Source organism: Limulus polyphemus, unplaced genomic scaffold (assembly GCF_000517525.1).
Source record: "Limulus polyphemus unplaced genomic scaffold, Limulus_polyphemus-2.1.2 Scaffold210, whole genome shotgun sequence".
In the NCBI taxonomy this organism is placed as follows: Eukaryota; Metazoa; Arthropoda; class Merostomata; order Xiphosura; family Limulidae; genus Limulus; species Limulus polyphemus.
Window position 1 is genome coordinate 4136 of NW_013665820.1, and position 20199 is coordinate 24334.

The following is a 20199-nucleotide window of genomic DNA, read 5'->3' on the forward strand; positions in this document are numbered from 1 at the left end:
ATATATATATATATATATATATATATATATATATAACTGTTTTTAAATGCATGATTTTTCCAGTTAAAAATGATCATGTGGCATTTTAAGTATCTTAAGCCACTGACATAGAAATTTACTGATTTATTAGAGTTTATTGAACATGTTTTAGTATAGTAATAGTGTCTTGGATTATAATGTTTGTGTGTCTTTATAGTAAAACATAAGCACCCTCAGGCCTCTCAGTTGACAAGCATTTCATGCTCACACACACATGATGATTGTGATTTCTGGCTTTTTGAGATGTTTTTCTTAGTTGCTGAGTTAATGATCTGTTCCTTTTACATGAACCCGCTGATGTCTCTACCATAAAGGGTTTGCCAACATGGTATTTTCTCAAGACGAACTAAAATTAATTAGAAATCTTAAAATGCTGACGAAATAAGTTGTAATATGGAAATTGCAAAAAATTGTTTGGGTTTTTCAGATTTATATGTTTACTTTTTGTGAATGAAAAAATTGTTGTAACAACTTCTTGAATTTCCTTTTAATGTATACACAATAAAAAAAATGCTTATACTAATATAAGAGAGTTCTTGTACATTCTGGGGGCCTAAATTCTTGAAGTAAAAAGTATTAAACAAATATCATTTTATTTGGTCAAATTACATTTGTTTCATTTATGGCAAAAAATAAAAATGAAATAACAGGTGAAAATATCCAAAACGTTGATCAAAAGCTGATTATAATTTTTCATACTCTTAGAAATGTTTCTGTGAAGCAGTGTGATACCATTAGTGTTCTTAGTTGCTTAGTTTGAAGAGTTAAAAATATTCTTTAGTGTTTTTGGTAAGTGGATCACAGTGGTGTTACCTGTTTACTCAAAAAGTCAAAGATCTAAAATAATCATTACCTAGCTTTTAGAAAAAATGGTGAAAATTACATTGCTAAGCTAAAAGCTTTTGCTAAAAATCTTATGAATTTAGTTGTCAAATCATTGTCATCCTTTAAAAGAAATTCAGGGTCCTAATTATCATTTTCTCGAATACAAAATTTCTAACACTTAATAAAAACTTCCAAGGTACTGATACAAGTACATGGAAGTTGATGAAGTGCCATAGGACTGATATGTTATTGATTTCCTCATTAATCATATTTTGTTATTAATGCTGTTTATAATTTTCCCAATGAACTTTTGTAGAAAAAGAGTACATTTGTAGTGTTATATGGTGACATTAATTGCTGAGTTATACGCTTCCTTCCTTCTCATTCTTGTAATCAGTCCAGAATCATTATTAGTAACAGCAACTGAACTGTGTGATTTAATTTGTCTGGACTTGTTTTAGTTGGTAATGTATCAAAACAATTTATGGTATTCAACAGACTGTGAAGCTGTAAAGAAAATACATTTGTTTTAACTATGTTCCTTCTATATTAGGTTGTAAGAGTGTGTGTGTGTTTGTGTAAGGCTCAAAGTAAGTGAGTAAGAGACATTTCAAGATCAATTATCTATTTGCATAGTTGCATTTTTGTGATAACAATAATGAATGATAATCATCACTTCAAGCTGACACCATAACTGTTTGTGCATTTCAGATGACTGTTTTTGAAATTTGTCAATTTTACTTAGTAAACATAGTAGTAATAGATGAATTTTTGTATTTTCTTTCTTTCTTGGCACTTGGATTTGGAAACTTATTATTAAGAACAAAATAAGAATATAATTCTAGTGAGAATGTTTACTTCACCTTGGGTTTTCTCTTTCTAAGACATAGATGCAACAAGACATTTCTAAATTTCTATTCTTGTTTTCACAGGTCCAATATTAACATCAATGATGTCCTGGGTGACTACAGTTTGACTTTAATTGATGCTTTGAGCACCTTGGCTGTAAGTTGTATATTCACATAGAGAATATAAAGCATGATGTTTTTCATGCATCTTCAGCTCAGTATGATTAATGCATTTGATGACAAGAGTTTCACTGGTTTTGTAAACTGCCCAATAAATTCTTAGTCAGTGGAGGAGACTTGGTGAAATCACCGAGAGAATTTCATGGAACAATAAAGAAAAACTTTATTAATGTTTGTCAATTAATAATGGTCAGGTTTTTACTCTTTTTTTTTTACTTTACATTCAGTTTTGTTACAAGTACTTTGTCATTGCTGTGTATCATTTGGCCAAAGGTGCTGTGGTTAGTATTACTTTTTAAACACAAATAATTTTAAATGAAGAAAGATTGGAAGTTCTTTGTTTCTGTATTCTTGAAAATGCTTGACTTTTTAATTTGACATACAAATGTGAGAGTGAGAAAAGTTTAAAGATGCAGTTATTAGCCAGTAAGAACACATATGTATGCAATCACTTGAGATTCAACTTAAGACTCAAATTAAATTTTCATAGTTATTATCAAAAATGAAGTTAGATTCGAAATGAAATGAAATTTGCATAAATCCAAGTAAGACTGATATACAATAACATCAATATAGTGGTATGTCAACCCACTAATTGCCTGACCACAACACAAGGTATTATAAAGCTTCATACTCATAGTTAAAAAAGCCTTATGAGCGTAGGAGGGACAAGGACAGCTTGTACTCTTGGATAGCCAAGTTGGATAGAGCATTGTCCCTGTTAGCCAAAGGTCCTACGTTCAAGCTATAGTTCCAGAATTTCTTTTACTTATCAGCTTTTTCGCTTACAGTAATGTTTCTTAGAAGTGTACTTTTAATGATTCATAATATGAACTTCATATAGTAGTAATAAAGGAATATATAAATGTGATACTAGTTATACCCCTATTATTTAGTTAGGTGGTGGTAAATCAACCCACTAATTCCTTGACCACAAGAACATAAATTAGCATGAAGTTTCATACTCGTAGTTAAAAAGCCTTATGAGTGGACTGAGACAGGGACAGCTTGTTATCTTGGATAGCCAAAGTGGATAGAGTATTGGCCCTGTTAGCCAAATGTTCTAGGTTCAAGCCCTAGTGTTGGCATTTCTTTTTACTTATTGGCTTTTTCACTTACGATAATGTTTCTTAAAAAATAATAACATTAATATGTTCAGTACATTTTAAGGTGTTATAATAAATATGGATATATTAATATATTAAAAAAAAGAACAGGTAAAAAATGTCAGTGACAATAAACCTTTTTCAGGATATTAATTATCAAAGAAAAGTAGCCTGTATAACGAAAAATAATGTATACATACATTTGTGTTAGTAAGTGTTCTTTGTATACATATGATGTATGTATTTAAAGAGCAATAATACATAAAAATATTATGGTGTCTTATTAATGTTTTCTTATATGATTTATAGTGTTATTGATCCACACACTATATTTTTGTTACCTTGTATTGTCATAATACCTTTTGAAATTAACCTGTTCATTCAGAAAATAAATAAAAAATTCTTAGTTCTAAATCAATTATGAAGTTTCCAATAGATGTAAATATACTTCTTCGGTATCTGTACATATCATTCAACTTTTATGTTATACATTTATTAAGTAATTTTACAAAAATTAACCTAACAGTACATTAACTAACCATACATAAAAGATTACTAAAAGATTTGTCAGGAACTGTTCTGGTCTAAGCATTTCCTTTTAATGTATCATGAATTGCATATTTGCTAGTTTTAATCTGTATAATATAGTCTTTCAGAAATGTGCAGTGAGAATCTAGGAAGGAAACAATTAAATAAAAAACAACATAAATGTTACCATTGTATTAAAAGCATTCACATTGAAAGCACCTTACTGACGTAATAGTATATAGTTCTTGAAATCTAGAAGTTACAGTTTCAGAAAGTATAACCTAACACTTGTTTATATGTTTTTAAACATACCCATTGTGTATATATATTTTGATTTACACTCTACTTACCTATACAATAGGTATTTGTACATTTTATGATAGATTGTTTTTGTTGATCATTTGTAAGTTCATTAATCTTTAACACCATAAAAGTACCAGTTTGTTTTTTGCTGGTGTTACTTATGGGTTTTCAGCTAAGGAATAAGATACTATGTAAAAAGTATAAGTTCAGACCAACATCTTTACATATGCTACTAGTAGGTTTTCATCTCTATGCTGCAAATATATATTTGTAAATTTTTTTATTTATTAGAAGATTCAATGTATGTATTTTTTCGTAGCTAAATATCAGTACATACAAAAACCAAACATGTAATTTTTTTTGTAAAACTTATAACAGGTGTCACTACTAGTTTTAAGCATATTGTTTTGAGTCCTTTTAATAAGAACAAAACTTATAACAAGTTACAACATAATAATTTCCTATAACCTTACATCTTTTCACAGATAGTTATTCTTCTTCAGTTTTGCCCTCTATATACAAAAATGGTTTCACGTGCCACAAGCCTTAAGCTACCATGTACCCCACCGTTAACGTGGTTCAACTGCTTCTCGCATGTGACTCCCTCTATTCCATTCTACCAAACAATCCCTCTTATATGGCTTCAGGAAGAGAGAAGTCGACTAAAGAATTTTCAGTTTTTATTTATCAGGAGATTGAACATTATTTGAGTCGACCTTCTTCTCCCAAGAGTGCCAGATTTTCTCCTGAACAAGTCGAACCTGATCGTGACAAGAATTTTAAAGGCCTTTTTCCTCGTGCACCTCTTCTGTGGAATCTGCTAGGCCTAATTCAGCAATTTTATGATATGGTTTCTCAGGTTTGTTCCATTTTCTCCATTTCCCCAATTTCTTACAATCCAGTTCCTTCCTTATTACATGATAACCCTTCCTTCCAGTATTTTGTTTTTCTATCCTTCTCCTGATGTAGGGGCTCATGCTGAGCAAATTCTTTTCTGGGGCAAACATACTTTGCCATCCACTGGCCACAGATCATTTTGCCTTGGCTTACCATCAGGCAAATTACCTATTTCTTAATTCTCAGCAGTTAGACTCACTATTGCCAGTAAGGGGGGCTGTCCTTGACTGTCTTGTCCATTTATCCCAGGGCTAATTGACCACCTTCGTCTTACCCTTGCGACTCTCCTATGGTACTTGTCCACAATACACCTCCTTTCTGAAGCACTCCACCTATCTCCTGAAGGATTTTCATGGGGATACCTTCTTCCTCATTACTTCTAAGTTAACACTATTGTCCTCCTTGGCTTTCTCTTTAAATGCAATTTCTTTCTACTGGGACCTTCTGGGGAGAGACATTGTCTTGTCCCAGGTTCGTTTACTATCCTTTTACCTTAGGGACTTGTGGATGGCTCCTTTTTTCCAACTGTTCATTTTTGGGAATATTACTGACACTTTGGTATCACATGTGGAATCAGTAAGGCAACATTCGACCCTTTTGTCCTTGTTTCCTCATTTGTTTCAACCTGAGCCCTTGCTATTCCCTGTTCCTGTTCCACATCCAACACCTTCCCTTCCTTTACCTGTTCCTCTCACTGGGGGTTCCACCATTCGTCGTTCTTATCAACACAGGTCTCACCATTTCCAGCAGTACCAGTGACTATCCTGTGGGTTCCGGGCCAGTGGGACTCATTTGACCGATTTTGTTCACATATGATCGGAATTCACTACTGCTCATGGGGTTTTTCAGGTCTTTTCCTCACCCCCATTGTCTCCCATAGCCATATCATTTCCATTACCTCAGGATCCTATTACCACTCAATGTCTGTTAGAGGTGGTACTGTCCCTTCTATCACGGAGAGCTATGGAGCCTGTTAGTCATCCTTTTCCAGGCTTTTATTCCAAACTGTTTGTGGTACTCAAGAAAACCAGGGACTGGCATTCTGTGATTGATCTGTCCCACCTCAATCAATATCTGGAGCTTCCCCATTTTACAGTGGAGTCCTTTCTCACACTAAGGTGGGTTGTTCTCTCCAGGGTTGTGGATGACCAAGGTTGACATATCGTATGCCTATCTGCACATTCCTATTTCTCATTAGTGCAGATGCTGTCTTCGGTTTGTCCTTCATGGGGTTGTGCACCTGTTTTGTGCCTTAATCTTTGGGCTTGCTTCTGCTCTGTATTCCAGACTTTTCTCTGTCTTATGCGTGCTCAGGGGTTGTGCTTACACCATTACATGAATGAATGGCTTCTGTTAGTTCATTCTGAAATTGAGTTTTCACATCATGCCTGTCTCCGTCTGTCAGAAGCTTCTTGAGTGGTTTGGATTATCAAATTGGAGAAGTTTTTCCTGTCTCCTACCCATTCTCTTGTCTTCTTGGTGTCTTTTTCAACTCCCACCTCAGTTGGGCCTATTCCTATCCTCATTGACTCTATTTGATGGAGCTTTCAGTTCTACATGCTCTTGCTGCTCCCTCTATTACTGCTTGTGAAATTCTGTCCCTTTTGGGGATGTGGGCTTCTATGAAAGCACTTATCCCCTTGGATTGGGCACATGTGTTGTCTCTTCAGTGGACTCTGCATGACCAATGGAATATTTTTCAGAATCCCTTGGATTTTCCCATTTCCCTTCCTCCTTCTATTGTCGACAATCTGTATTGGTGGCTGAACAAGTCCCATATATCATTGGGCATACTGCTGCCTCCTCATTGCCTGGACTTGCATCTCTTCACTGATGCTTCCCTATATGGTTGGGGCGTGGGTTGATCAGCAGGAGGTTCTTCTGACTGCTTCTTACTTGCCAGCACAACTCTGGTTTCCTTGACTACTTCAATTCTGTACTGCCCCTCAGTTTTCACTTCATCCCTTCTTTGTCAACTCTTTGTCTTCATGCCTGACATTTATCAGGTCCTTGAGGAGGTGATCTGGATTGTCTTTGCAGATCATTTCCTTTTTTGGCTTGTTCCATTCACCCTTCCTCAATGATGGTTTATTAGTGTCTTTGGAACGTATTCCACTGTCAGTTGTTATGTCAGGGTTTTTCTTCTTCTTCACCCACCATTTTTCTTGTTACCAATTTCTTCATTTGGCTGTTTGATCCTGGGCCTTTGGTCTTGTCCATCACTGGATATTAAGCAGCCTTATCTCACACTCTCCATTTTTCCCTGTACCATCTTGTGTTTATCTACCCTATTCTCTCCATGTTGTTACATTCCTTCTAGATTAATAGATTACTCATTGAGCATTTCTTCTGGATTAGGATGTTAATGTGGTTTTTCACTCCCTTACTTTACCTCCATTTGAACCTTTGTCCTCCTATTCTTTGATTCACTTGTCCCTTCAGACCTACCCTACTTCCTTCTCCTATCAGTCTGTGGGTGTCATTGGTCTGATATATTTGCCATCGATGTCTCCCACAATCTGTACTATTCCACATAAGTTCTCCTTTATCTGGATCGATTTGGATGTGCTCTGGTAATTTTCTGCCCATGTATGCAACACCTTTTTCCACACTGTGCGTAGAGTATACCTGGTACAGATGTGGTACCAGGATCTTCACTTTTCAGGTGCTCATTGAACACTTTCGAAGGATGCTTCTTTCTTTCCCTTGCTCCGGTCCCTCCACCTATTCAATGTGGGATTCTAGCTATATCTGTGAGAAGAGGTAAGGTACTGTATCAGAAGTTATAATTTTCCTATACTGAAAATGTATTTTCAATACCTTCTCTCAAACTTCCCACCATTCCTCCCCACTAAAAACTGGTGCTTCCATTTTCTGCCAAAACTCAAAGTGATAGTTTGGAAGAATCGAATAGGGGGAATCACACACGTCAAAAGGGTGTTTTGCCCTCCTAATGGTGGAGGGTTGTTGCATGATGATTTTCATGTGAGATGCAGTTGAACCACGTTGATCTTAGGGTATGTGGGAGCTCAAGGCTTGTGGCATGCAAAAAACTCTTTGCATATAGAGGGAAGCACTTAACAAGAATAACTATCTGTGAGAGGAGGTAAGTACCAATCGGAAATACATTTTAAGTATAGGTAAATTATTATGTTCACTAAATGGATACTTGAAATAGTTTTTAGTGTATTAAATGTAATTTTACATTTCACTATATATTTTATATGAGTGTCTTATAAATTATTAAATATTAGTATTTAATTTAAGTTTTCATTATTTTTTATAGTTCTGTTCTAAATGTAAGGAAAACTATAAAGTGAAAAACCTGACAATGTAATGAAGTATTTATTCAAGGTTTAAATAATTTATTCATGTGCATGTATGATAGGCTATTTCTATTTGTCCAGGTTATTAAAAATACATTTGTCTTTTAGTTTCCTATTAGAAATATATTACTAAAATGTGACTTTCCTTCAATTTATCTATTTAGAAAAGCTTGTTCATTCTGTCAAATTGTCTAGTTAAAGGCATCCAGTAAAATAATTTTGAAGATTGTATTTATTCATCGTTAGGAAAGATCTGACGTGTTATTTGAAAAATAGTTTGATGCGAGTGATAAATTATTTCAATATTTTACTTTGCATGGATCAGATTCCAAGAACAACAGTGTATTTTCTTATTTATACGTTTAGGTAATGGGAAATTCCAGTGAGTTTAAAAATGCTGTCAGGCTGGTTGTTGAAAATGTGTCCTTTGATAAAGACAATACAGTTCAGGTGTTTGAAGCAAATATCAGGTAAAGGGATAGCTTATATATGTTCCTAATGTTGTATGATGTACATGTATATAAGATAGTTTTTTGAGAAGTATGGAATAATTACATTAATATCATTAAATTGATTTAAGAATTAAAAATCGCAGTTCCTTTATGAAAATATACCTATACATAATGCTAACTGTAATATATACTAGTTAATGTATTAAAGTATCTTATAACAAAATTGTTTTTGATATTCTAATTGGTGTTAAAATGATAAGTACATATGAAAGGTTTTGTAGTAAGAAAGAAAAAGTTTGGTATATTTCAATACATATTAAAACCATAGATAAGAATGACTTGTATTTTTATAAATCGGCAAGAAATATAAAATAAGTTCAGTTTGATAGTATTCATTCAGTTTTGAGCTGAACCACTCACTTGAAAGATCTGTTTCCAAAGGCATTTTTAATATCTGGAGCCACTTGATGGGATGCAGTGTGTCTCTCAAAAGCATCCTATACCATGTTTTTAGGATTGAAATCTGGGGAGCATGGAAGATCCTACAGCCAGTTAATCTCATTTTTCTTTAAGGAATTTGTCAACCCATTTATAATGGTGGTGGATCAGGTTTCCAGATTTTCTTCAAATTAGTACAAGTCTGTTATCTGGCTGTAAGATGAAGTATGAATCATTTTTAAGAGAAACATTGGTCCACCGGATAAGTTCTTCGCACCATTGCAGGCAAGCTGTTTTCTTCTTTATTGGTAGCAGATTGCACTTCAGTGGCCATCTGAAGTCTGTACTTATCCATCTGTTGTGATGACATATATCTTCTTCAGTCATGGAGCAGGTACTCTACAGTTGCAGTGTAACTCAACAGATAATGGCCATCTATCTGCTTGTGTCTGACAAGGTATCAAATAAGTGTTACAATTGGTTTGAAAGTGATTCCAGGATCTGCTGTTGATATTGATATTTGTAAATCTTGCAACCATTTCAAGACAACCTTTTCTGGTTAAGAAGGTTCTATTAATCTGGTTAAATGTCTTCATTTAGGTCCAGCTGTGGGTCATGAATAATTTGGAGCACCATAAGCTCTGTAATTATTTCAGTCAAAATAAAACAAGATTGTGTGAGAAAATGACATATAGCATATACTTAATGATCAAGTGATCTGTATTTCAAATCACTTGATGCCTAATTTGCATAAGTGTTGTATTTTTGCGTTGTTATATATATAAATATTACAATTTTCCTTTGATTATTTTACAAATTGTGTATATGGATAATTAAAGTTAGTGTGCCAAGAATAGTGGCTTGACTTTTACAAAACTGAAGAACAACTCATGGATAGTGACCCCCATAGAAAGATTTGTAAATTAACAAGTTCTTGCTTCTAGCCTCAATGATCACTGTTTTGTCAGATGTTTCAGTCACCTAAATCACAAGTAAATGTATAAGTCCTTTAGAAGTTAGCAGGTATTAACTCAATCTCATATCCAGTTAACTCTATGCACACAGGCTCAGGCAATTTGACTGACCACATGACCTTTTTGTACTTGTAGAGAGTCTTTATTGATTTGATACTACTAACTTTTGATATAGTGGAAATTTAGCAGTTTTTCAGTAAACATTCACATACAAAAAATCATGTTTTTAGTGAAGTATTTTTAATAAACTAAAAAAAAAGATTTGTCCTTGAATATATTGAGTATTTGTTTTGAATAGTCCGTGTGCAAAGTGATTTTAATGTTAAGATTAAAAATACTTTTCTTCTTCTCAAAATCTCAAATTTCATTTGTGTAATCTCTACAATCTCCTAAATACATTTCAAGTGTTTGCTTTTAGTAAAACTTTATATTTTATCTGTTATTTTCTCTGCCCTAACTCTATACAAGTTTGGTCAATTTGACCGACCTCATAACCACCCAAAAAAATTGAAATAAATCTAAATTACTCTCCTTTTCTTTCTAGAATGACTTCAAATGTAGCGTGAAATTACAATCGTTTATCCTAAGTAGCTTTAAACTCGTAACAGTATACATCTACTTATAATTAAATTTTATTGTTTTATTGCCCTTTGAACTGTATCTAACTACTATTCGTGCCATTATAAGTTGTAAATCAATTGGGGAACAGCTCATGTTACATTATCGAATTACATTACTCACAAGCTACTATTTATTTTAACTAATTTAATCTTAACTAACCTAAAAGATCCCAATTTTTTATATTTTAATTACTTTTATTATAATAAATAAAGAATAACCACGAAAAATAAAAAATAAAGTACTTAACCAGTCTTCTTTTTTCTTCCTGTCAATTGTTGATGAAAATTAACCCTACTTTTTTATACTGATAGTAGTAATGTACTAAATACTTTTTATTTAATTAAATAATGAACCAAAGAACACAGAATAATAATGTGCAAAAAGTAAACAATTTCCCCAAACTCTCAAACATTTTCTGGCTTTCTAACTATGTGATAAGAGCAATTACAAATTCATCCAAGCTAGTTATTAACATTCCCACAGAAATGAATCTTGTACTCTGAGTGAAATTAATGATATTCTGTTCAGAACACAAAGTTATAAAATGCATTATTTGACATATGAAAACCTTTACTTTCTATTGGTTATAGGTAATATATAATTAAATGTAAAAGAGAAATATTAACAAATCCTGAAAGAGGATGTGACAGGTGGGTGTGGCAGGAGGAGTCTGATTTTCTATTTGATAGTTCTGTGACAAAACAAAATTGAAGGCTATAAAAATTATGGTTTGTCTGAGCAATGATTTTATAACTTACGTTTAATTTCGTAGTTTCTGGGAGGGGGTGGTAAAATAAAGATGAGAAGATACCTAGAGAAAATGAGTCATAGTGGAAATTCAGGATTTTTTTAAATATTGCATTATAAAATTAAGAACTTAAAACTTATATACTATTAAAATACAGATTATTTGCTAAGATTTTACGTTATACTATTTGGTATAACATAAACAAAAAGTAGTTTAATAAAATTTTGAATGGAAGACACTAATACCTTGTGTCATGCTCAGTAAAGGATACGTGGGGCAAGAGGGTTAAAAAGTTAAACTGTGATCCCGTATATCTTGAGAACCATTGGAACTAGAAACCTGAATGTTTCTCTGTGAGGTCATTATCTTTGATTTTTTTTTTCTCATATTCTGAAACAGTCTGGAAACACTACATTTTCAAAATTTGGTGCTTTTGAGCTAAAATTATGTCCATTCATTCTATTTGTGCAGGATAATGTACTAAGAGAAAAATGTGTTATATTCCAGGATATTAGGTGCCTTATTATCTGCTCATTTTATTATAATTGATCATCGGAAACCTTTTGGAGATCTCAAGCCTTCTTGGTACAAAGGAGAATTACTATCGCTTGCTCATGACTTGGCCAGTCGTCTTCTCATGGCTTTTGAAAATTCAACTACAGGAATTCCTTATCCACGGGTGAGTAACTGTATTGTTCAAACACAGCTTAATGGTGTTTTTATCTCTCAGGGTTTTTGGTGATTAGAATATTCTTATGTGATTTCTTTTTGTTGATGAGATTTATTAGAAATATTATTTCAATATTTTATTAAATTAACATGTCCTCTTTTCCCTCAGTGTAGTCACAGATCTCATTAAGCTAATGAAAGCTCTAGTCTAAGTTTTAAATGAAGTGTTTCTAGGTTAAAATATTTAGAAGGTAGCTAATGACTTTAACACTACAGACTTCACTAAGCCAGTTCATACCTTCAGACAAGCCTTACAATTAGAGCCACTAACTGTCTTTGTATAGGCAGTTGCTAGTTAATGAGATATTTTGTTTACAATTGAAGGTTATCAAATATACTGGGTCATAATAAAGACTACAGTACACACACACACACACACACACACACACACACAAATTTAAAATCCCAAACTTAAATTTAAATATTAAGTAAAGATTTTTCCTTAAAAGAATTATTGAATGCTCTTTGAAAACTGAATGACTGTAGCTTCCATTATACATTACAGCTCTTATCACAACAATCAAATTATATTTAATCAAGAAGGCAAACATTATTGATCTGTAAGTAGTGAGCTTTTGCAATGAGTAAAAGTAGCTTATATTTGTATAGACAGTGATGGAACAAGTAATATTTTCTCATTCAGGACTTCTAGATTTCAAAATTAACATTTAATAGTTCAGATTTGTATCGGGAACCAATGAAAAATGTTTGGACATCCAGAAAACCTTTCAAGATACTAGAAAATATACATTGCTTATCAGAATATATTAGCTTGCAGAGTTTTAAAAGTAATATAAAAATATTTAAAGTAATTAGTAAAGTGAAAGATAGTTTCTGGTATAAAAGTGTGAAGTTACTCCAATATATAGTCACAACTGGTTAAAATCCAGTTCACAGACACCTGCCATATGTTTTTGGCACAAAAATCCTTTGTTGATTTTACCAATACAAAGTTCATTAGTGTTTATTTTTATATAGTAACCAATAATAGTATTGAGAGAGAAATAGATACACAAGCAGTTTTTTTTAAACTGATGATGACAGAACATTGTGTAACAGAAACTAGATTGTGTGATGATTTGGAAAAAGCTGTGTAATTATTTTTTTTTTAACTTTATATCATGTACTATTTTTAATCACACACATTAAAATTTAGAATGAATTTGCATTATTACATTAATTGCTAATTCCCTTTTTCAAGGGTGTAATATTGTGACAAAAACTAGTATGTGAATATCCTGCATTAGGTAAATCTTCGTCATGGGGTGCCAAAGGAAACATCCACCCACACTTGCACAGCTGGTGCAGGATCTTTGCTTCTTGAATTTGGAATGCTGAGTCGTCTTCTGCGTGATCCGGTTTATGAAGGTGTTGCCCGGAGGGCTAGTAATGCCATCTGGGAGCTTCGTTCAAAGAGCACAGGACTAGTTGGTTAGAGTACAGTTTTCATTTTTTAACTACATACATTGAATTGATAGGTATCTTTACTTATCTGTACAAATATTTTATCTTTGTTAATTGCACAAAATTATACATTATATTCAAGAATTCTTAATGCTAAATTGCTTTATATAGGTTTCAAAACATAATAAAAATTTCCTGTAGCACTAAACAATAAAGGTGTTAATAATATTTTTTCAATACATTGTAATGTTTTTTTAACTTTTTTGTGTATTTGATTGCTTTAAGAATATATATAAATAGTTTTTAATTTATTTTTTGTCTTGTTATAGGAGTACATTAGCCTCATTATTCTATAAAACCAGATATGTTAAGACAGTTTCTTTTTGATAGGACACAAAGATTATTAAAGGTTTACTATTATTTTTTTCCTAACTTTCCACTGCTCTTATGTAGATTGTATTCTGAGATACTTAAATTAGTATTCAAAATGAATGCACAAATTTTAAAACATCTTTATTTCAAAACATACTTACTTTTGCTGACACTTATAGCTACTACTCGAGCTCTAGGGTTTCTTCCTTTGTCCATCTAAGCATTGGTCTGATTTTTTCTCGCTTGCCTCAGTCTTTTATGCCTCACTCAATTGCCCTTGGTGATATTTCTCTCGTGATATTCTCCACCTACGTCAATGTGCCCTCTATCCTGATACTGTATATAAGCACCTCATTCAGATAATGTTATCGCTTTTTCTCGACAAAGTGTTCAGACACGAGTTTCTCTAAAGAAGTGCTGTGAATGTCCTTGGGTGCAATTTTCATGTCACCTAAGTTGATTTCTGTTCAATGATATTTTAACAAAACTCCTTTGGTTTTTACACACCATTTTCAGACATGAATTCCTGAGTTGCTGCTTCCAGCACTCCCCAATCAAACCTTTTACTCTCAACAGTTTGGGGGGGGGTCACTTTCAGTTGAGGCTGTCCATGATCTGATTCGTTGGAAGATGGAGACACGTATTTGGTCTGGGAGGTTCTGAGGCTGCTTTTGCTGATGATACAGGATTTTTTGGGGAGAATTTAGACCCTCTTTTTCCGGTGCCTTCATTTACTAGGTTGGCTTTTCATGAGACCAGTTTGGATCAGCCACCTCCTGCTCCCTTTCTTCAGTTAGTCAGTTGGGTTTTTGAGGTTCTGAGGCTTTCTCCTGGTTGCTTTTGAATCTACTTCTTCCTTGATGGCAGAAAGGTCTGAGGGCAGATGCTTAATTTTTCCTCCTCCTCCTGATATTGCTATTCTTTCAGGAAGGTTTACCACTCAGTTACGTGAAGGGATAGCTATGCCTTGTCCCCCACATTTGTCAGAACAGCATGCAATGGCTTATCAGCACCAGGAGGGTGTATATTTAGATTCCCAAAAACTTGATCCACTTTTAGGAATGTGGGGTTCCACAATAGAGCCTGTGATCACTTTGAAGAGATCAACATTTTCTAAGATTTGTCTGACCTTCACAACAGTTCTGAGATATTTATCTTCCAACCAAATTTTGTCAGAAGCCTCTCAAAGATCCCCACATCAACTTGATGATGAATTGAGTCCTTTGATGATTTTTACCTTCTGTTCTATTTTTGGTTTCCTGGCTTTTATGTTGTTGGGACTCATTGGGTAGAGATGCCTTGTTGGAGGGAGTTCATCTACTTGTTGCTGCCCTCAGTGAGTTACATGAAGCTCCTTCTCTTCGTCCCTTGATGTTTTCAGGCATTCCAGAGGTGTTGGAATCATGGATTGATGTCACCCATTTGCATTCTTCCTTGTCATCATTGGCTCCTATTGGAAGTCATGGCACTACTGCTTGTCAGGTGTCCAGACTTAGGCTCCTCTATCTATTGGTACCCATAATAGATTCATTCCTTACCCAATAGGCTTCTCCCCTTGAGCATCACTAGTGGCAACAGTGACTACCCTATGATGGTGGAGTCTATGGGAACATGGTTACGACATTTTCTGGACTACAGATTCACGGGTACTCCAGGTTCTGGCATCAGGGTAGGTCAGTGGTTTTTAACCTTTTTTGCTCCATGCCCCACTTCGACACCTCAAAAAATTTGATGCCCCCTTAATGTAAAAACTAATTTGGTGTTGAAAAGGTATAATGATTTAATGTAAAATTTAGAAATTTAGTTTTGAGTCACGGAACGTTTTTCACTCGTCAAACCCAAATGAAAAATTTTTCTTATTGTAGCATTTTCAAATTGCCCCTGTGGGGCATGCACCCTACATTTAGAATCACTGTGGTAGGTCATTCAGTTCACATTTCCACCTCAATTATCCTGTGGTATTTCAACCCCCAACAGATCTTCAGAGTGTAGATCTTTGTTCCAGGGCTATTGGAGAATTGTTGGTCAAGGGGGCAGTAGAGAGAGTTGATCCCATTCTTCCGGGATTTTATTCCTGATTATTTGTTGTGTTCAAGAAGATGGGAAATTAGCATCTGACCATCAATCTTTCTCCTCTCAACTAATTCTTATATCCTCCCAGGTTCATGAAGGAGTCCTTTCTCAACCTACTTGGCATTTTTCACCAGGTATGTGGATGACCAGGTTCGATATTCCGATGCCTATTTCCACATTCCCATAGCAGAGTCATCCCACTGCTATTTACATTTTGTGCACAAGGGTCAGGTTCTGCAGTTCAGGACTCTCCCCATTGGCCAAGCATCTGCACCATATGTCTTCTGCAGTATCATACAAGCTTTTTCTTGTCACCTTCATTCTTTGGGCCTGTGTACACACCATTATATGGAGATCTGGTTACTTCTGACACCATCTCCTCAGTTGGAGGAATGGCACACCCAGATTCTCCTTTCAAAAGTCACCAGGGCTGGCTTTCTATTCAGAGCCAAGAAATCCATTCTCATGCCAATTCAATACATTGTCCATCTGGGTGTCTTTTTCAACATTAAGTCCATGTTATGGAACAGGTAGTCAGGCTCTTGCTTTTCCTTCTCCTACTGCACAAATGGTTCTCTTTTGGGGATGTGGGCATCCCTCGATTCTCTAATTTCTTTGGGACGAGCACACATGCAATCACTTCAGTGGTTGCTGCATAACCAATGGATCATGAACTGTGATACACTGGATCATCCAGTCTCCTTACTCAGGAGCAATGTCTTAGATCACGAGTGGTGGTTGGATTGGAACAACACTACAATAGGTATTCATGTATCACCCCCTCATCTTGAGATTCATTTTTCACAGATGCTTTATTTCAGGGATGGGGTGTGTGTATATCAACAATCAGGAATTCCAGGGTTTATGGACAGATAATGAATCTTCCTTCCACATTAGTATCTTAGAACTTCTTGCTGTCTAACAGGCAATGAGTCAAGGTCCAGCTCTGTTGCAGGGAAAAATCATTATGATTCATTCTGACAATTCCACAGTGGTATCTCACATTTCTCATCAAGGGAGTATGCTTTTTTCGGGACCTTTGTCTTTGAATTTTACATATTCTCTACTGGGTTCACTCCCATCATATCAGCCTCCTAGCTTCCCATGTTCCAGGAGTGATGAATTTAATAGCAGATCATTTGTCTTGGCCCAACCGATTTCTCCCTACCGAATGGATTCTACATTGCAAGGTTTTCCTGTGGATTTGCTCTTAGTTTGAGACTCCAATAATCGATGCATTCAGCACTCATTGGAACTATCAACTACAGGCATATTGGTCCCCAGTACTTCATCCTTGAGCTTTGGCAATAGATGCATTCAGGCAATACTGGATGAGATTACACCTCTATGCTTTCCTACTGATTCATCTGTTACCAAGAGTTCTGGCTATGGTTCGATCCACTCCTTGTCAAGTACTGTTGGTCACCCTGAATTGGCCGGCCCAACCATGGCTTCCTCTTCTTCAGTATCTTCAAGAGTGTCCACCTCTACCACTTCCTATTTGGCCATCTCTGTTGAGGCAACCACCATCCAACACCCAGACATTTGGAAGCTCAAATTTCATGCATGGAAGTTATGCAGTCTTTTGCACAGCATAAGGGTTTAACTTCTAAAGTTGCCTTATTTTTGTCTCAATCTTTTTGTAGACCCACAATGCCCATTTATCAAAGGAAATGGCACACTTACCACCAATGGTGTCTCATGAGGATATTGAACCCACTTCACTCAAATGTGCCAACCATATCTACTATCACCTTATGTAAGGCAGCTTTATCAATTACTTTTCAGTATTCTAAACATTGGCCTTCTCAAATCGTTTGCGTGTTCTTCATCTCAAAAGGCCTTTTCAATTACCTAACTGTGATATTAAGGTGATATTACATGCTTTGTCTTGACATCCGTTTGAGCCTTTAGCCTCATGTACTATGTATCACCTTTCCATTAAAGTGTATTTTTTGTTGCTGCTGGCCTGTGGATGTTGTAGGTCAGAGTTGTTTGCACTGCATGTACACAGGACCCTTTATCACTCTACTTATGTCCTGCTATACTCAGATAGGCCCTTCCTTTCTAAGACTCTGGCAGCTAGGGAAGAGGATAAATTTTTCTCACCAGTTCATTTGCCGACTATTTATCACCTCTATGACCACTCAGACCTCGATCGTTTGCTATGTTCCATCGAGGCCCTGAGGTATTATGTGGCTCACATTAATTCCTTTTTAGGTGCTATAAATCGACTTTTTAGTCATTGGGATCCTTCAGTTTCCTGCAATTTATCCCCAATTACCTTGATGAGGTGGGTTTGCAAACTGATCGTTATTGCTTATTCTGGACTATCCTTACAAGCGAGAAAACTTCTACGAGTCACATCTCATCACATTTGTCATATTTCTGTGTCTTTAGCTGCCTGATCGAACTATTTTTTGGTATGGCCGAGGGTTTTTTTACTCCTCTTGTACTTTCCAGGGTTCCTTACCTTCTTTTTTTTTTTTTTCTATTGGATCCCACTCTGTGGTGAATGTTGCCCACACAGGTGTGCTTTTATCAATCCAATTCTGCACTAGCAACCACTATTTTCCTATACTTACTACCAGTTGCAACAGGCTCTGTAGAAATGAGGTGTTCCATAAGACACCTAGGAGCTCACCAGACAGTATTATCCTACTATGCTTGACTGCCACTCATGAACTATCATGAGTAAAGCTAAAGGGGATCCTGCCCGTCCCTGCCAATCATCAGATTGAATAAATTGGAGTCGGTTTGCTTTTAAAAATTCATTGAACTTGGTTCACCTATTGCACTGTTTCTGAAGTACTAGTCCTCAGGACTCCCCATTGCACATTACCTCCCAGATTTTACAAGTGGAGTCCTCACCACACCCAATTTCCAGTCACTGGGATGGTGGACAGAGCCTTTTCCTCCAGGGTGTTAAAATGAATTATTCCATTCTTGGAGAAGTTGGGGGCCCTCCCACCTGAGTCCCTAGATGTTTTTTCCAAAATGTTGGTGGAAGTAGCACCAACCTATACGGGAGCCTACTCATAATACTGGTTCAAATTTGACACTGAGCTATCCCTTAATTCCAATCCCGGTAGTGGAACTTCGGCTATCTGGTTGGGGCTGGCCTATAGTGATGATCACTTGTACAATTCCACCCTTGATACAGGAACAAAGTTAAGGGTGAAAAGCATACCTGTTCTGGATGTAGTGTGGTTCCCCCCACTATGGTACCAATGTTCTCTTGGCACACCCATGATCTAATGCCCTCACCAGCCCCTCCACCTTCTCCGCCTAGCTATAAGTGTCAGTGGATGTATGTTTTCAAAATTAACATTTTTCCTAAATTGAAATTGTGTTTCCAATAATACTTACCTCTGCTGACAATCTCCCACCCTTCCTCCCCACTAAGAGCTGGTGTTAGAGACTGGGATGAAGTCAGTCGAAAAAAAAAGTGATAACGTTATGTGAAAAGGTGCTTATATATTGTATCAGGATAGAGGGTGCATTGACATAGGTGGAGAGTATCATCAGACAAGTATTGCCAAGGGCAATTGAGTGGGGTATAAGAAACCCTGGAGGTCAAGTAATAAGTATAAGTGTCAGCAGAGGTAAGTATTATTGGAAATACATTTTCAATTTACAAAAATGTTAACATCTTTTCACATAAACTGGATTTATTTTACGTTTGCAAAAGGTCCAATATTAAACAATTTTGTATATCAAACTGTTAACTTGTGGAATAGCAAATTCAAGATACAATGCAAACAGAAATCATTGTTACGTAACAAATGCATAGTGTTTAACACCCTCTTTTTTGCAAGGAGGAATTATAAAAAAAGTTATTGTTCTGAATGTAAAGAAAAACACATTACTATTTTAATGTGATATCTAATTTTCTTGCATGTTTCAATTTACAGCTACAGTAATACCGTGTTCTTTGTTTAGATTTTGTTGTCCTGTGGCCATTATTTTATTATTTCAATTGTGTTACTTGTCACAACCCAATCTCAGTAAAGTACTGTGTTTATCTCTGTTGAACAAAATCTAATTTTTCTGTTATTTTAGGAAATGTAATTGATGTGAATACTGGTGAATGGGTAGGAAAGATGAGTGGAGTTGGTGCAGGAATAGATTCTTATTATGAATATTTGCTCAAGGTAAGAATTTAACCTTTGGAAAAACTAGATTTTGTTATGAAAACATTAAAGAAGGAAGATAAAACATAATGAGAAGCTAAAAGTCCCAAACTAATAATTTTGTGTAACTTTTAGCTGAAAATAATGCCTATTTCTCAAAATATTTATACTGGAATTTATACTTTTTTTTTCACCTAAAATAT

The 20199-nt window shown here is 35.1% G+C and overlaps 1 protein-coding gene across 1 annotated transcript in view; it reads left to right on the forward strand.

Annotated features, from left to right (window-relative positions):
- The window catches only part of LOC106478424 (ER degradation-enhancing alpha-mannosidase-like protein 1), a 33013-nt gene that overhangs the window by 3530 nt on the left and 9284 nt on the right, over positions 1–20199 (forward strand). Inside the window, 5 exon segments of the mRNA XM_013938966.2 lie at positions 1797–1869; positions 8419–8522; positions 11793–11964; positions 13262–13445; positions 19926–20050. Coding sequence (XP_013794420.1) covers positions 1797–1869; positions 8419–8522; positions 11793–11964; positions 13262–13445; positions 19926–20050 — 658 coding nt within the window.